General features: G+C 41.1%; 1 protein-coding gene across 4 annotated transcripts in view; it reads left to right on the top strand.

Annotated features, from left to right (window-relative positions):
• The window catches only part of PLAT (plasminogen activator, tissue type), a 21204-nt gene continuing 4129 nt past the window's right edge, over positions 1-17075 (top strand). Inside the window, exons 1-15 of one of the 4 annotated variants that reach the window (XM_075043389.1) lie at positions 31-190; positions 3298-3435; positions 5708-5810; positions 6841-6880; positions 7288-7419; positions 7829-7942; positions 8307-8481; positions 9048-9139; positions 9391-9565; positions 9898-9983; positions 10383-10578; positions 11036-11172; positions 11261-11401; positions 12862-13010; positions 13863-16466. In XM_075043389.1, coding sequence (XP_074899490.1) covers positions 5730-5810; positions 6841-6880; positions 7288-7419; positions 7829-7942; positions 8307-8481; positions 9048-9139; positions 9391-9565; positions 9898-9983; positions 10383-10578; positions 11036-11172; positions 11261-11401; positions 12862-13010; positions 13863-14021 — 1677 coding nt within the window. In that variant the 5' untranslated portion in view covers positions 31-190; positions 3298-3435; positions 5708-5729 and the 3' untranslated portion in view covers positions 14022-16466. Of the gene's footprint in view, positions 191-3297; positions 3436-5707; positions 5811-6840; positions 6881-7287; positions 7420-7828; positions 7943-8306; positions 8482-9047; positions 9140-9390; positions 9566-9897; positions 9984-10382; positions 10579-11035; positions 11173-11260; positions 11402-12861; positions 13011-13862; positions 16467-16552; positions 17004-17075 lie in introns of those variants that run through there. The other 3 variants (XM_075043391.1, XM_075043388.1, XM_075043390.1) reach the window with 3 other exon arrangements.

Here is a 17075-nt window from a genome sequence, read left to right on the forward strand (position 1 = left end):
ATCCTCTGGAAGGGGCGGGGGTGAGGGAAAGCACGCCCTGCTGCCCTCTGGAGTCTCCACCCCCTCGAGTGGGGTTCTAAGTAGGACAGGAGCTGTTCAGAGGGATCATAGCAGAGCCGCAGAAAACACAAAACCAGACCCGTGTGGAAAGGAAATCATCAGCAGACTACAGAAGAGAAAAAGCAAAAAGGTAGGTACTACTCTGCACCTGTTTCAAAAAGTGCATTTCCCCTTTTCAACATCAATGGCATTGCCATTAAATACTATTAAATATTATTATTTAATAAATTCCACTGAAGCCCCAGGGTAGTTAACTAACTGAGCTATTGCCTTTCAGCTTTTGAAGAGATTTATAATGCTGGGTAAAGCTGCTAGCTTTCAGCTGTTATAAGAAAGCTTCAGCTATTCCAGGGAGAGGGCTGACAGCCTCAGGCTCTGACCAGTTAGCAGTGAGGAGTCTTCTGCACAAAGAACATTAGTAAAAGAACTCAAAGAAAGAGTTACGGACAGATATCTTGATGGTAAGGAGAGACCCAAGGAGCTAGCTGTGAAAGGATACTTTGTTGTCTTCCTGGGAGGAAATCAGACTATGCCTTTCACCCCAGGCTCCCAACCAGGATAATGGAGGGACAAAGAGGAATGAGGGCGGGTCTTCAGTTCTCCCTAAACACACTTCTTTTCAAATGTGGCTAAAACCACAGGAAATATTGAGAATGATTCCCAAAACAAAGCCAGATTTTGAAATACCAATTTCCTCTGATGCTTTCGAAGACTACAGAATCCTACTTTTTAATTTTGTTTTTTAAATTCTTTTCCCCAAAAGCAGAGGTCTGTCCATTGTTATATTTTAATTATTACGAGTCTGATACTCATCTGCTCAGTTTAGAAAAGGGATACAGTAGCACTTTCTCCAGAAGGCAGGAATAGGCAGCAAGGATCTGCAGTCTTTTGCTTGAAGATCAAGATAGCTGTTCATCAGCAAGAAAGCTACTAGTGCTATAGATTCAGAACCAAAGTATTCTGGAATGGACATACTAGGTTATTGGGAGGCATACAGAGGGGGGGGGGAAGCTACTTTTAATTTCTATTAATGACTTTTTGTTTGACCTTGATAAGATACATCCCTTTTTTAGGTCTTACTCCACGTAGGTAAGGTAATACTCAAACTCTTACTGCTTAGAAGGGCTGTTATTAATAATAAATTACTATGTGGGATTTAAAGTATTCCTGCTGCCAATGCTTCAGCAAAGAGAGATAAATTTAGAGTATCGTATATCTTTATGTCCTCATGTACCTGGAAGCGTAGAATCAAAGTGTCAGAATACCACATCTAGGCCTCTGGCTTATTGCTAGAGTATTTTTGATCAGAGAGGAAGCAAAGGGTGAAAGCAGAAGGCACAAACTGTTTAGGAGAGCCCTACCAGAAAGCACATTGCTTGCAGGTTTCTGCTTGGAATTTTGTAAACATGGTATTTTTCAAACAGCCATATGGTTTCAGTTTGATAGGGCTTATCATTCGGAACATTCCAATTGACTGGCCTAAGTTGTACCTTTCCCAAACTGAAAATACACATCTGGCAACATCTGTTACCAAATTTCCATTCATAGTGGGACAGCAGCCACCAATGGATGGACAAGTATCTCTCTTCCCCCCCCCCCCCCCCCGAGAGGGGGAAAGGAGCAGGGAAGGGCTGCAGCATTATGAGATAAGCTAGCCTGAACAGGGGCAGCAGAAATAAGTGGAAGAAAGGATGTGGCATCCAATGCAAGACAACTTTAGGGAAACTATCTGTCACGTTCTGCAGTATAACAATATGCTATATAGTACTAGAATCCACCTGTATAGTGGACTATATAGGCTAAACTTGTTTACAACCATAAACTTGATTAAACCATGCAGTGCTTTTTAAATAGGGACTCCTTTCATGTCAGTCTCTGAGACTGAAAGGGTGCCTTTTTTTTTGTTTTTTTTTTTTTAAACTTAAAAGATGTTTCCCACTCCCCCCCGAAAACTAGCTATAGTTTCCTGCTGGTTTCAGGCAGCTAGGACTTCCTCCAAGATTTTAGTTAGGCCAGCTTTGCCACTCTGTTCTTCCACAAAAAACAAAATAAAAAGAAAAAAAAATTCAGATATCACCAGTGTTGCCTTGTTTCAGGGGCATCTTAGCAGGTACCCCAGAAAAGAGGTCTCAACAATTCTTTATGGTGCTTCCCAGAGAGAAATTCTAACAAAGCAGTTTCACTGAATGAACCTTTCCTTAACAAGGTCTTAGCTAGCAGAATCTCATTTCTTAAAGCTGTCAGTAAGAACTTCAAGCCTTCTCCACAGATAGCAACAAAGATTACCAGTGGTACTAACAATTAGCAAGTTAAAACCTTGCCACCGTGGGATTCAGAATACAAGCCTGCATAGCTCCAATAATGAGCTACAGCTGCAGGGAGTAAGGATAATGTAACACAGGGTTACAGCAGCAACCAAATAACTCTAGCAGTTCAGATCATCCACTTCAGCTTTGGGAAAGCTGCTGATTTAGTTCAGATTCAACTGAAGTCAATGTCTAGTTGGAAATAACTCTCAAAACTTTTAAGAAGGCTTGCTATACAAAGCAAAATGCTTCTTAAGAGGTGAGAAAAGGCTTGGAAGTATACAAAAAGCGTACTACAAGATCGGCATACTAATACAAATCCCTGAGACATGCTCTGAATTACAAGGATCTCATCATCAAGATGAGACCTAAAGACAAGATTTGGAGTAACTGAGGTTCTCGGGTAGCTGTTCCTGTGAATCTTTTCAGTCTGACTTGCAGCTTAAGTCTCCTCTTTGTGCAGTCTACTGATGAGAAACCACAGCCTAAACTATCCTGCTGTACTCCCAGTTCTGCTTCAGAGACTGGAAAATTTGTGCCTTTTGCATTTTCTTTGAACAAATCTTTTTTTTAAAAAAAAAAAACCCAAACAAATTCTCTCCCTTTTTTAGCCTTGAATCCCAACTTATGAGTCATTCATCTGTCATACTCCAATTTCACCAGCTTTTATCCAGCTGCCTTCTCTGGCTTTATATAAACAGAGTCTGAGCTCCTAATTTCGGGAAGTAGTAGTTTTCTCAAATAATTGGGTTAGCTTTCTACTTGCTCAGGGATCACATAATGTAGATGATAAAAAGCTGATAGTGTGGAAGACAGCGCCTGAATATTATTTCAAAGATTTAGAACTGCAGAGCAATCCTAGAGATTGGGGAATGAAATTATGTCTTCTTGCCTGCCACTCTACCTCACTCCCAGCTCTTGGTTTGTATAGGAGGCATTATATTTTTAAAGGAAGAGAGAAAACGGACCTCTGGTGCTGGACTTGTTCAAAGCAGGGGGGTTCCCATCTACATCACGCTCTCATGATTCATCATCTCAGCCGTCTAGACTGACTGCTACAGCAGTCCTGGTTAGTATGGAGGATCAAGCTAAATCTGTTCATGCTGGTGATTACTTATGTCTCGTTCAATTGTAAAAAAGAGCTACTATTACTGCATGCAGGAGTAACTGTTACTTTTAGGAAGAAAATTATGGGTTCAAGTCAGGAAACCTGTGATAAAGTTATTTGTCTTATTGTAAGAGTTCAGATTACATAATAACAACTCCACTCCCTAAAAGCTATTACTCAACTGTGAAAATCAGTAATACCTTCCCAGTTTTTAATAGATGTATTGGACCTTGCTATTTAATGCCATGTTTCCAAAAAGTCCTACAGACACTAAGTTTCTGAACTTCTGACACTGTATAATCATTTGTATCCATCTTACTAATTTAAGTTTTGCATGAAGAACAGCCTCCTCCCTGCCCCCTCTCTCCTCCACCAAGAGTCCTGTTGGTGTACCAATAAATCCTAATTTAAAGTCCCCAAGTTCAGCAGTGTTTCTAAATATAAAACAGAACTTTGCTAGCTACCAAACTCATACTGCTAAGGTCAGGCTTTACTGGAGTTCTTTTACACACATACATTTGCCTGACCTTTTACAGTTACTACAAGGTCACCAAGGTATAAGAATGGGCAAAATACGTCTTCTCGGGGATTTTTCCTACAGGGATTAACAGAGGAGCCAGAAGACCATAGCAAAGCACATTGCCTTCATAGGCAACAGACCACCTCGGAAAGCCCTTCACTGCCTTTGTCTGTCACATCCAGTGTATTTTTCTGCTATGAGGATGAAACTAGAAATGGCATTTAGCACAGCACGGGAAAAAAACCTGTGTTGCTTAATTTCAGCAGTAAAGTTTTGTATACGCTCAAGACTGCGCTGTGTTACGAGTGCACCCTCCACTGCTCAGAATTTTCTCTCCACCCAGCGGCTGCCCTAAACCAGTCAGCACTTACACAAGGCGCTCCGCTTTGGTAAAAGAAATAATTTTTCCTGCTTTTTCAGGAAACAAACTGGGGGAGGGGAAACCAGGGCACAAGATGGTAGCATATCTCACTGCAGTCAGTGGCTACAGAAATGTAAATTCACGCTTCTGGCAAGAAACTTGCCTGCTCAAGGCCAGTCAGAAGTAAACTTTGCTACAGTAGGAGGAAATATAGATGGCTCACAGTACCCAAAAGTCCTTCCTACAGCTATCTGTGGCCAGGTCAGACCAGCAATTTCACCAGGTAGGAAATTAACCTCTGATGAGTGAAGAGAGAAGTAGTTTTTCAAAGCAAATGAGATGAATGGAGGCAGAAATCCAGATTCATTCTTAACCCCAGCCACGTCATACCAGCTAGTGATCTCCTATAGGAGATTCTTGAAGGTTCTCTCCTGAGACTACTGCTGTAGGAGATAGACTCGGTAAATCATTCTGGAGGAAGCAGAAATTCTTCATGTGGGATGGAAGAGGGCTTTGTCTGAAGTGTAAAGCTGCTGAAGGGATTAGAGGGAACAAGATGTAGTTGTGACTGCATAGAAGTGACAGATGGAAAGATCCTGCAACAAATAAATGAGAAAACCAGACCAAAAGCTAGCCTGTCAGCCAATTGCCATATTCTCCCTTTTTAGCGAAAGCATATGACGATAGCAGAAACTAAAAGCTCGGCTGGAGAGAAGCTGTAGGAATATTAAAAAAATCAAAGACATAGCAGTGCTGTCCCCACTTATCATCAGCAAAAGTCTCCTTGCTGACGCATCCTCTACAAAAGAGAGAAGTCCTCACTCTCACCCAAAGAAGCAGTCTGTGCAGAAATTGCAAATCCTCTTAAACCACTATTATCACAGGCTGACCCTTCAGCAGTTTTTGTGCCCCTGCAAGAGATCTCTTAGGTAGGCCTCACTAACCTGAATCTCAATTAACACTTTCCAATCAGCATTGCAGTCCTCTATTAGAAAAGTCCATCTCCCTAATAACACACACAATACTGTTGGCTTCCAGCAACCTTGGGAAAATGGACTTGAAATTACTTCTACCAGTGTTATTCCCCAGGAAACACTCTCTGAGTTTCCTCCAGACCTAAAACGATGTGCTTTAGCCTGTTGGGTTTCTAAATTTATCAAGTAAAAACACATCTGGGTCCAACGTGGCAGTTTCCCCTGTCCAGGGACACTAGGACAGCTAGACCAGATGGCTGAGAACTGCAGAGTAGAAAGTGTGGTTTAATGTAAAAAGAATTCTCATAATTTAAAAACTTTATTCACACTGTAAAAATGCCTTTGTTCAACATCTTAATTTTTCTTTTGTCTCTATAGATTAACTTGAGATTTGGAGGTGATGTGGAAAACACTCAGAATGGAAAGCAAACTCCCATGTCTCCTCCTGCTGGTGGGAGCAATCATGACTGCTCAATGCCAGGTAAGAGGCTAATGCATCAACACTCTTGCCATCATCCTCCTGTGTTTTCAGCAGCACTTCCTTACTGTCGACTCCAGCTGTCTGCATCAGACAGAAGGAGAAGCTGGTTATGTTACTAGAAATCATAGGAAGGAAAACCTTACAAAGAAGTCTACCTCTAAGCTGGGATTTCCAGTGAAGTGTTATCCTGGCTGGTTTTCATTTCAGTAAGCAAGTCTTCTCCAAATCTTCTTGCTGTATCTGTTCACTGTCACCTTTCACTGTTAGTAAGAGTTCCATTGTGATCACCCTTTAATTTTCTTTCTATTGTCATCACCTTCATCATTACTCTCACTTAAAACTGGACATCGATGGTTCCCATGTCCCCTCACTTTAAGCCTCACATTTCACAGCTTGAGTAAACCCTACACAATTCCAAAATGTTTAGTCTCTTTCTCAAAAAATTACTATCCCAGCCTTCCTCTTTCTTTTTATGTTATTCTTTCTCTTGTGGCCTGATCAAAGCAGCTTTCTAAATTGGTTTCTTCCTTAAAGCTTTATCCAAAATATTTTATTTAATTGGCTGCAGGAGACATATCTCTCAAAGGTAATCAAGCTACAAAGGCTTATGGGGAAACTCCATGGCAATGAGCAAAAATAACTGCTTGTTCAAATTTACTTCTCTGGAAATTATTTGCTTGAACCTCTTTCAAATAGCAGAAAGCTGTCAAGCTTTAGTTAGCACTTGCAATGCCCCAAGAGCACATAATGACACACAATGGGAGTACAGCATATCCCGAGTTCACATCACTCATATGACAAGCAATCACCTGGTAATCTGTGGCAACTCAACGATTTACAATTCTCGGTACCCATGCTGAGGTACTAAAGGCACTTTTCGCTGTACTGTCTGACAAGGAGGGCAGACAGTTGCTCAGAGCTCCCTTCATTTGCAAGATCTCAAGAAGGGGACCGGCTCTTTGGAGGCACTTGTTTTCTCAGTTTTCTTAAGAGAACAGTTACTCACAGAATTAAACTTCTTTGCTTGCAGGGCTTACGCATGCGTTTCAAACGGGGAGCCAGATCTAGAGGTAAGCCAGGCAAACTACAACCGTGTTACCTGGAGCTTTATGAACACAGGAGGGGAAAGCAGATGATGCTGAGGGAATGGAGCCTGAAAGCTATTTGTCATGGTTATCTGGATGAGAGATTCAGAAAGCAAAATACCAAACCATTAATAACCATCCACAGCTCAAAGTTTTTCCCTCCCTCTGCTCTTTTTCAAAGAAAAAAAGGCCGTTCAATAGTGGAACAGTACATCCAGCAACACAGCAGTGAGAGAGATGGGACAACAGTGAACTGAGAAGGAAAAAGGGCAGGCCATTAGACAGATGCTCCCATCACGGATACTTTTCTCCTGTAAAAAAAGGGAGTTCTTTTGCTCAGCCAGGTCTTTTCCCTGAGTCTCTAAAAGAGAATTTTCTTTCTCCTATTACAGCCATTTGCACAGAGAATTCATCTGGACAAATTTACCAGCACAGGGAGACCTGGCTGAGGCTCTCAGGGAGCAGAATAGAATACTGTAGGTGCGACAGTGGTCGGAGTCGCTGCCACACTGTGCCTGTCAGAGGTGAGTATGAAGACAAAAAAGAGAAAGGAAATGATGGGGTCCATCTAATCATCCTAAAGAAGAACTCCACTGTCAGGGAAGGAGTTATCACACAGAAAATTTGGCTTGAAATAGAATAGGATAGAAATGAAAATACTAATATATACCAACTCAGGCAGGACTAAGTTAGAGTGAGGAAGGACTAAGAGGGGCCGAGGAAGGCTCCTAATAGTGTATGTGGAGAGAATGGAGCAAAGGAAGAATGTAAGCACTACACAAAAAGACTGTAAGCACATGACAATAGCAGGTAAGCAGGGAAAAATAGAACAGGATAAAGGAGACTGATGGGAGAGGAAAGATGGGTATACATTGCCAGCTTCTTACTAATGTGAAATCTAACAGTATTTCCTGGCTTTTGCTTATTCCACAGCCTGCATTAGAAATAAATGCTACAACGGGGGCCAGTGTTCACAGGCATATTATTCCCCACAACTCTTCATCTGCCAGTGCCACCAAGGTTTCTCTGGGAAGCAGTGTGAAATAGGTGAGTATACCGTGTCAATTAGTGTGAACAATGCTACTGGTTTTAGCTATGCAGTGCAGAAGGATGAGGTACCCAGAAGCTGCTGCTGTATACTAGGCTCTCTGTTAAGTTGCCTCTTTTTATTCTAGAGCTAATACTACAAAGAACTTTTAAGAAGGACACCTGGGCTGTTCTCAGTGTCTTTTTATAAAACTCTGAATTTTGGAGCTGAAGACCTTTGTGTATACTTACAGTCTGCCTGGCAAGGCATTTTCACTGACTTACTAGACAAGACATCTGGGAGCCAAGTTTAAATAGAACAGAGACTGGGGAAGCAGAGGTTTGGATGCTGTCCTTATAGTAACATTTTTTCCCTTTTGTTCAGACACTGAAGTTAAGTGCTACAAAGATGCTGGAGTAACATACAGGGGTACATGGAGCATGACAGAGAGTGGAACTGAATGTTTAAATTGGAATAGCAATGCCTTGATGGACCGGACGTACAGTGGCCGAAGAGAGGATGCTGCCGAGCTGGGATTGGGCAATCACAACTATTGCAGGTGAGGGGCTGATAGCACACAGGTCAGAGCCACAGGAATCAGCCCACTCTAAGAGCTTGGAGCCAAGGAACGGCTGTTCACAACTAATACCAAGCAGAGCACAAGCTCACAGGTGCAAATATGGTACAGCCCATAAGCAGCAATTGCAACTTCTGTAGACATATCTGAACTTCAGATCTACCTACACTGGATGCTTATGACAGACTACAAAATGTATACATCTCTCACCCCATAGTCTTTTCCTTGTCCCTTCTCCGTGCTTAAAACTCCCTTTGTAAGCCAGTTTCCTGCAGCTCCAGATCCTGCTCAAAACTCTAAAAATATAGTGCTTCCTGCACAGGAACTCAACTGCACAAACAAGCTGTCCACTCCTGCTAGCTACTGGCTGCCTCATTCTCACCTCCATGTACTCCACAATTTTATCATTAAAATAGGAATCCAAACAACTTCTGATGGTTCAGTCCACATCTTCACTGCAGAGCAGGATTAAGTTACCAAATTAGATGGCAGACACGGGACTAATAACAATAGCTTTATAATGATGCATAATATCATAACTCTTTCAGAAACCCAGATGAGGATTCCAGACCTTGGTGCTATATCTATAAAGGGGGAAAGTACATCTGGGAACACTGCAGTGTGCCCTCCTGTTCAAAAGGTACATGCAGGGGAACAGGGAATGGACTTTAGAGCTTCCGTGATTCACTGCAAATATAAGGGTTCTCTGTGGACTTGTGCTATTTGAAAAGTTGAAACTCTCATGTTAAATCATGTTTAAGCTTTTAATATTTACGACACTGAGAGACTGAGGTGAGTATAGCTAATATATAGATACCTTGACAGAAATCACAGTTAGGGACAGCTGACGGGTTCACATCCATCGCTTAACATGCAGCTTTCTTATTGAAGTTGGGAACATCAACTGCAAATCTGGAAGAGGCACAGATTACCGAGGCAGCCACAGTGTTACTAGTTCTGGAGCTACCTGTTTGAGGTGGAATTCTCGAATCCTTGTCAACAAGATATATACTGCTTGGAGAAGAGATGCTTACCAGCTGGGCCTTGATAGTCACAATTTCTGCCGGTATGTAGTCAGTTATAGAATTAAAAAAATCTTACCGAACTTTCTTGAGGCAGGGTTCTCTCTAGTTTTTTACATGGGTTATTAAAGCACAGGAAATACATTACTGCTGGGAATGAAGCTCACTGACAATAGTAATTTTATTCCACCTGACCTATCTATGCTTTTCTAACATCAGACTCCACAAATGCAAATTCCACATGCCCCTAGGGCTGTCTGTATCTCTAGAAAAATCAAAAAGAGTACACTCAGGTCACAGACTGCCACCTTTAGGTCTCCCCAAACTCCCTGCAGATCTGATAATACAAATAGCACTTCTCTTTCCTGTGCTGCAGGAATCCTGACAATGACAGCAAGCCCTGGTGCCACGTACTGAAAGGAAATCAGCTCACGTGGGAGTACTGCAATGTGCCTACTTGCTGTAAGGATCCTAGCACTTCTGATTCTTGTCTTTCTTTGAGGCATTACTGTTCTGCATGTCATTTCTATTAAACTCAAGCCTCTTACAGTAAAATAAAAGCTGGGGGGGGGGGCAGAGTTTTTTTGGAATAGAAAGAGATTCTGTGGCTCCACTCTCACAGAAGTGCCTTTTTCTCTGCCAGGAGGGAAGACTGCAGAAATGGAGGACAGAAAAGGCAGGGTTTCCTTACTGTATTTTTCAAATCAGAATACAAGTTTCCTAGGAAACAGGAATGAGTCAGATACTAAACAGTTCATGCCAGGCTGCCTCAACATGCACTGACGACTAACAGGCTCTTAACCCAAACTCAAAGCAAGAGTTCCTGAACAAAAAGCCTATTTCTGGATTTCTCATCCACAGCCACCTGTGGCTTACGGCAGCGCAGAGGACACCAGTACAGGATTAAAGGTGGCTCCTATGCAGACATTGCAGCTCACCCATGGCAAGCTGCTATCTTTGTGAAGTATCGCCGAGTTCCTGGAGAACACTTCCTCTGTGGAGGAATTCTGATCAGTTCCTGCTGGGTTTTGTCAGCTGCTCACTGTTTTGAGGAAGGGTAAGTTGAGGATTCAGTACTGCCTGGGGGAAAAAAGTATGGAAAATGGAAGCATCCAGTATAGCCTTACAGGAAGGGTAAAAGACTTGAAAAAAAGCTCTTTATATAGTTAATTGCGCTGAGCATTACAGACAGGCATTTACTGGGCAAACTAGCAGCATGGCATTAAGGTACCATAGCAGAGTATCAAATAGCTGAAGAACAAAGTTGTCAATAAAGATGCAGAGCCATCTGAAACTTGAGAACAGCAAGGGACTGGCAGAGGAGCTTTGCCATGATGGCTGTAAGCAATTAGCGCAAAAACAAAGGCAAATAGGACACTTGAGGTCAAACTGCCTGAGTAAGGAAGTAGTAATAGTGTTAAAATAAGAAAAGCAGAAGCTCCAACAGCACATCTTCAGGGGAAGGGTCCAGTCCAGTTAATTTTGGAAGAAAGTAAGACTCCCTTGTTCTTCAGCTTTAGTACAAATCAGCTGAAGATTGTGCTGGGTAGGACTTCCCGAACAACACCCGAAGAAAATGAACAGAAGTTTCAAGTGAAGAACTACACTGTGCATCAGAGATTTGACTCAGAAAATTTCAACAATGATATTGGTAAGTTTTTCTGACCTCGTGACTGGAAAGGTCACATTTGGCTCAAGTTTGTGGTTAACAAAGTGGGGATTTTTTTTCCCCTCTTCAGCTCTGTTGCAGTTGAACTCGGATGCAGAAGACTGTGCTATTGAAACAGACACTGTCCGTGCTGCCTGCCTCCCAACATCAGAACTGCAGCTGCCTGACTGGACTGAATGCGAGATATCTGGTTATGGCAAAAATGAAGAATGTAAGTAGAAGATACATGTCTACATGTAAACAGAATATACTATGTCCAAAGTTGGGGTCCCCTGCCCTCAAAGAATTCAAGTCTTTAGCATGGTGTAATGTGCGACCCCCCAAATTATTATGTGGGCTTATATCAGCACCACAAAATATATGCATAAGTGGGAGATACACAAAAACAAGTTTTAGTCTAAGTTATTTCATTCATCTGAGTTCTATCAGCTGCATGGGCTAGTAGAGTCTTCCCTGATACTCCCAACAGTAGAAACACAAAAAAATGGCACAATGGTTAAGGTAGGAAAACCAGAAAATTTGCAATCAGGGCTGCCATATTTCTGCTGTACTGAGTACATTTAGATATTGTCATTCTGACAGAAATACATTTCTGTCAAGATTGAATATACTATACAGTTGGAGGTAGTTGCATTATTCTCAAAGATACATTGGCTGTGCAGTGATTAGCAAACAAAAAAAAAAGCTAAAGAAGTAACAATCCCAGATATAAATTAAAAGGCTAACTGTTTTTTAAAGTGAGCTACAACAAACAGGAATAAAACCTGTCTGAAAGTATACACAGGCTGACCTACATTTAAAACAAACAAAAAAAGCCAGCTCTTATTTTACTGGCACTTTCTACTGATTTCTTTTTATTCTCTAACTTGTAAACTCTTTGAGACAGACACTGTGAAGCATCCACCATAAAAAGACCTAATTATGATTTGAACCCATAGGGGTTTTGGAACAGACCTGAAGATTTAACATATAAGTATGGCATAAAGTGTTTTCAAAGTGCTCTTAAAGCTAGTCCTCAGCATTGCTTACAGGGAGTACAGGATAAACTCTTTGAGAGGGAAAGGATGCTGCAACTGTAATTCAAAACTAGACTGAAAAACAACAATCCTGCCAAATTTCAGCTTTGTGCAATTGCAGCTATGCAGGAGAATAAAACCAACATCCAAAACAAACAAAAAAATCCCTACCATTCCAACATAATACAAGCGTACATTCCTATCCAGTTACTCAGTATTGTGTACGACAAGGCATCTGATTTTTGTTAGCGCAAGTATAGTACTAAAAAGTCAGGATCCTGTTTCATACAGTTAGTGATTTTCATAGGCACCTCCTGTGACTTCATTTTGATTGATGTAACTGTGCAAAGATAGCTTATCCATCCAAGAAACCCAGCAGTGTTTAATTTGGAGCCTACTAAAACCTCTTTAGCATTTAAACTTGCTAAAGCAGCAATATTCTCTCTCAACTAGATTTAAGCTATTCTCAATAGCAAAGCAGAACCCCCAAGAATTAAAAAAGACCCTTTGGCAAGGAAATAGTTCCCCCCCCCCCCAGCTACTTCTTTTTACTTTCCCCTAAACTACAAAAACTGAACTGCAATTTTTTAAAAATATTATATATACACACATACACAGACATGTATACATATTTATACTGTAATTTTTCTTCCAGTTTCTCCATTCTATTCAGAGCACCTGAAGGAAGGCCACGTCAGACTGTTTCCAGCCAGTCGGTGCACAACACGGCATCTAGACAACCGGACAGTTACAGAAAATATGTTATGTGCAGGAGACACAAGACACCTTGATGATGCCTGCAAGGTAAGCCCAATTCTGTTCCTCTTTTCTTTTTATGTCTGTCCTTGATAGTCTGAGCTAACCAAACAAAAAGCTTCAGAAAATAGTTTAAAGAAGTTCTGCATTTGGCTACATCGAAGTTCTAGTAGACTTTTGTTGAACAGAACAGAACTGCTGACTCCTCTTTCTTTTTAATTCCCCTGTCCCTCATAGCTGGGAAAGCAGGCCACACTAAACAAGCAAAAAAGAACAATACAAACTGAAAATCCCAAATACAGGAAATAACACAAAACTGAGCAGGAAACTCCACCTCAGCAGCATTTCCTAATATTTTCTCTTATGTGAGCACGCAAAACACTCAGCAGGAGGTTCTATAAGAGGAAGGCGGTGCTGCTATACTGAAAAGTGGAGAAATAAAGAATAAAGGCCAAAAGATGGTAGGGAATGAGCAGCTGTAACATAAGAAAAAAGGAGGGCATGCATTCAATCCATCCTTTCTGTTTAAACAGCTCTTTAATAATTTTGCTTTACTGTTACAGCAGTATAAAACACCTTGGATCTTTACAGCTTGAATAAGAGCATTCCTCTTTTTCTTATCAACGTCTCACCCACATTTCATAAATAAGCACCATACAAAGTTAGATGCTCTAATGTTAGTTAGATTTTTTTGGGGTCTCTCCCCATGAGAGGAGCATTAAGGGAGTCTGGAACACAGAAGTGGCTCATGTGAAAGTGCTGTTACTAAGAGCTCTTTGTGAGCGTACTACATAGGGTATTTCTGTAGACATTAGTGCACCACTAAAGCCAGTGGGGGGAAAAAACAACACAAAAACAAACAAAAAAGGAGATTGTTACTAACCTGCTACTTCTCTGTAGGGTGACTCTGGAGGGCCTCTGGTCTGTATGAAGGATGATCGTATGTATCTAATTGGAATCATCAGCTGGGGAATAGGCTGTGGCCGCAAAGACATACCTGGCGTTTACACAAATGTGAATCGTTATCTTGACTGGATTCAGGACAACATGAAACCCTGAGAAAGAAAAATGAACCATCCACAGTCTTGTGGCCATGCTCTCACAGCTTCCTTCTGTGTGTTTTAAGGATGCTGACAGGGCTTCCCGTTTGTCCAGATGCTTATGACTTTCAGTACATGAGGAAAACAAACTGCAGTGTGTCGGAAGGGCACATTCTCAAATTACTCTCCTTTCCCTATTACAGGTTATTGGAAGCTAACACTCCTTTACCCCCAACATCTCCAAGCTTTCTACTTGCATCAAATCACATTAGTACAATCAAAAATAAATTTTGGGTCAAGAGAATAAACCAATAGAGAACATCATGCATCCCATGAGCAGCTATGTTGTTTTGGGAATGGGTGTAAACTGAAGGCAGAGAGGACAGATTTCCTGAAAACTTCATTTCCCTCCTCCTTATTTGGCTGTAAATTTGGAAGACGTTCCAGTCAGGCTTAAGCTCTGTCCTTGTACCATTTTACTTTGGTTATTCAAGCTGGTTTCAGCTTGACTCCAATAGAAAGAGCAAAGCTGCAGGCATGGGCTGGTTATTTCCATATCAATATACTACTTGCTTTTTCAGTTTGGAACTGATTCATTAATTGAATCTGAGCTTAAACTCTCTGAGCAAATCCAGGATGGCATGCTTGTTGGGACATTCTATTCTTCCCCTTGCTTTTCCTCCTGGTAGAAACTAAACATTTATTTAAATATGGAATAGGTAAAAATCTTAACACCAGCCTTATCTGCCACAGAATCAACACATTACTTTTTGACTATTAAATTTCTGTGCATTATCATCTGATAGGAAAGCAAAAGCTCTCTCTTTAGCACAGCAGGGCAGAACAAAGGACAAATGTAATGGTAGCAGTTTTAGGTGCCTGCTGGATTTACATCCACAAGCCAAATGTTACAAGGCTGCATTTGTCCTTTAACAGAAGACAGGACAGGTATAACCAAGTCACCGTGAACTAGAATCTCAGTAATCAAGCATTACTTGCTTGCACTGCAGTTACCATGTGATGCTAAGTGGTATCTATGCATGTCCTAAGAGTTAAGCCTCTTTGAAAGAGTCTCTCTTGTCCGACTGTTTGATAAAGTAAGAGAAAGCAGGTGTGACTACTGTTTTACAAAAGGAAAAAAATTTTACTGGGGCTACAAAAGGAGTTTTAACTTTAGTATCAATCAGGCATTGTAGCTAGAAGACTAGGCTGTTTTATTTGGGAAATTCAAAACACTGTAACTCAACATGTTTACTCTCACAGTTTTAAGGAGCTCTCTGGTGATCTACTAGCACAGCCTCTAGTCAAATAGAAAAGCTTATATAGTAAGTACAGAAGAGAGATTGGTAAGGACGCCCATTCTTTCTCAAATGGGTTTTATAAATGGCAACTTTACAAATGGTCCATGTCTTTCTAGCTACCAGCTTAGAAACCAACCTCAAAGAGATCATCTCTAATATCCTCAGAGAAATGGTGTTATAAGTCCAGTTAGCTTCAGCAGTGAGTCCCATATTCCAGCCAGTGGAAGGGGAAAAAAACCCCAAGATGTTTATTAAGAGAGTCACAGTTCAGGTTTTTTGGTGTGATTTTTTTTGTTGTTGTTAACTGTATTTTATTATTAACCTTGAGAAAAAGACAAATTAATTTCCATTCCTCTCCCCTAAACCCATTTTGAAGTGCTGCTGTGCCTTGCTATCCTGGCATTCACAAGCTTACCAAGTATTTGCAGCCTGTAAAACACCCAAAACTGTTCCAATGAGTAACACAGGTAAGTGTCCTCAGGAACACAACTTTTGTTCCACAATTCAAACAGTCTATTAAATACATTATTTGAGCTTGATGTGATCTAACAGCCACCAATAAAATGTAACTGAACCACATCTGATACTGTTATCTTTTAGAAAAATACATCCTACAGAAACATAAGTTGCAGAGAACAGTTTTACATCACAGCTGTTACCAGCTCCTCGAAAATACCCTTACATGAAATATCCAAGGTGATAGGAGAGCCCAGAACCAACTCCACATTTTCCCATATGCTTCTTTATCCCTCATTTTGTAACAGACCCTTAATCTGGGAGATGTACCAAATCCCAGTCCAATTACTAGAACTTACATTCTCCAGCCTTACTTTACACTTCTTGCATTTCATTTCTCAAAAGTTGCCACCTAGCTCAGTGCATTTAACTACATTTCTCTGGCTTGTTTACCCATTACAACCCTCCCTGATAAAAATCGCAGCAGTGGTTTCCCTCTCTACAACATCAGCTTTTCCTCCTTATCCTGTTTTTTCCCCTTCTTGTCCTCTTCCAGCACAGAGCAGCACCATCTTGAGACAAGGTCTAAGACAATGACTACCATCTGCTTGCAGTTGATATTGTCACACTCAAGTTCTTTCAGAACCCAAGTCAACATCAGCATTTACTGTAACTGAAGTACACAGCTACACCTCACATTTCCCCCAAAACTCCTTATGTTGCCTACCAAGTTACCTCACTGATGTTGCTCTCTGCTTCCCTCTTATGCCCTGCTTCATCTTTCATTCCATAGGAACTTGCAGTCACCTCAGACTGATACAGAAAGCTTGTCATAAGGGCCAGACACCCTTATGCATATAAGAAGCCTTTCAAGATCTCAAGTAACATGAATCACTTCAGCAGGAAAGAAAAGATACTTTAAAAAACAAAGCTACAAAGCCAAAGGACAATATCAGTACTTGAGGAGCAGGAAGGTGAAGAGGTATTTCATTGTCTTCATAATTAAAGCACAGCCCTTAGCCTGCTACCCAAAATCCTACCTAGTAAACAACGTAGTAAACAAAAATGGTTCAGCTGCATTCCTAAAGATAGTTTCACAGAGGTTCTAGGAGGAGCTCAGCACTCCTTTTGGGAAACAGTAAGAAAAATTACCAAGAAAGTAATTAATTTTAGCTTTTCAGACAGTGACTTAGTCCCAGGCTTACAATCCCAATTGCATAAAGACATTTATCTCCCTAAGGCACCCAATATCCACAATCCAATTGGCATAATTTACCTTCCTCCTCAAATACCAAATGTATTTCCTGTAAAGCCCA

This window comes from Buteo buteo, chromosome 12 (genome assembly GCF_964188355.1).
Source record: "Buteo buteo chromosome 12, bButBut1.hap1.1, whole genome shotgun sequence".
NCBI lineage: Eukaryota > Metazoa > Chordata > Aves > Accipitriformes > Accipitridae > Buteo > Buteo buteo.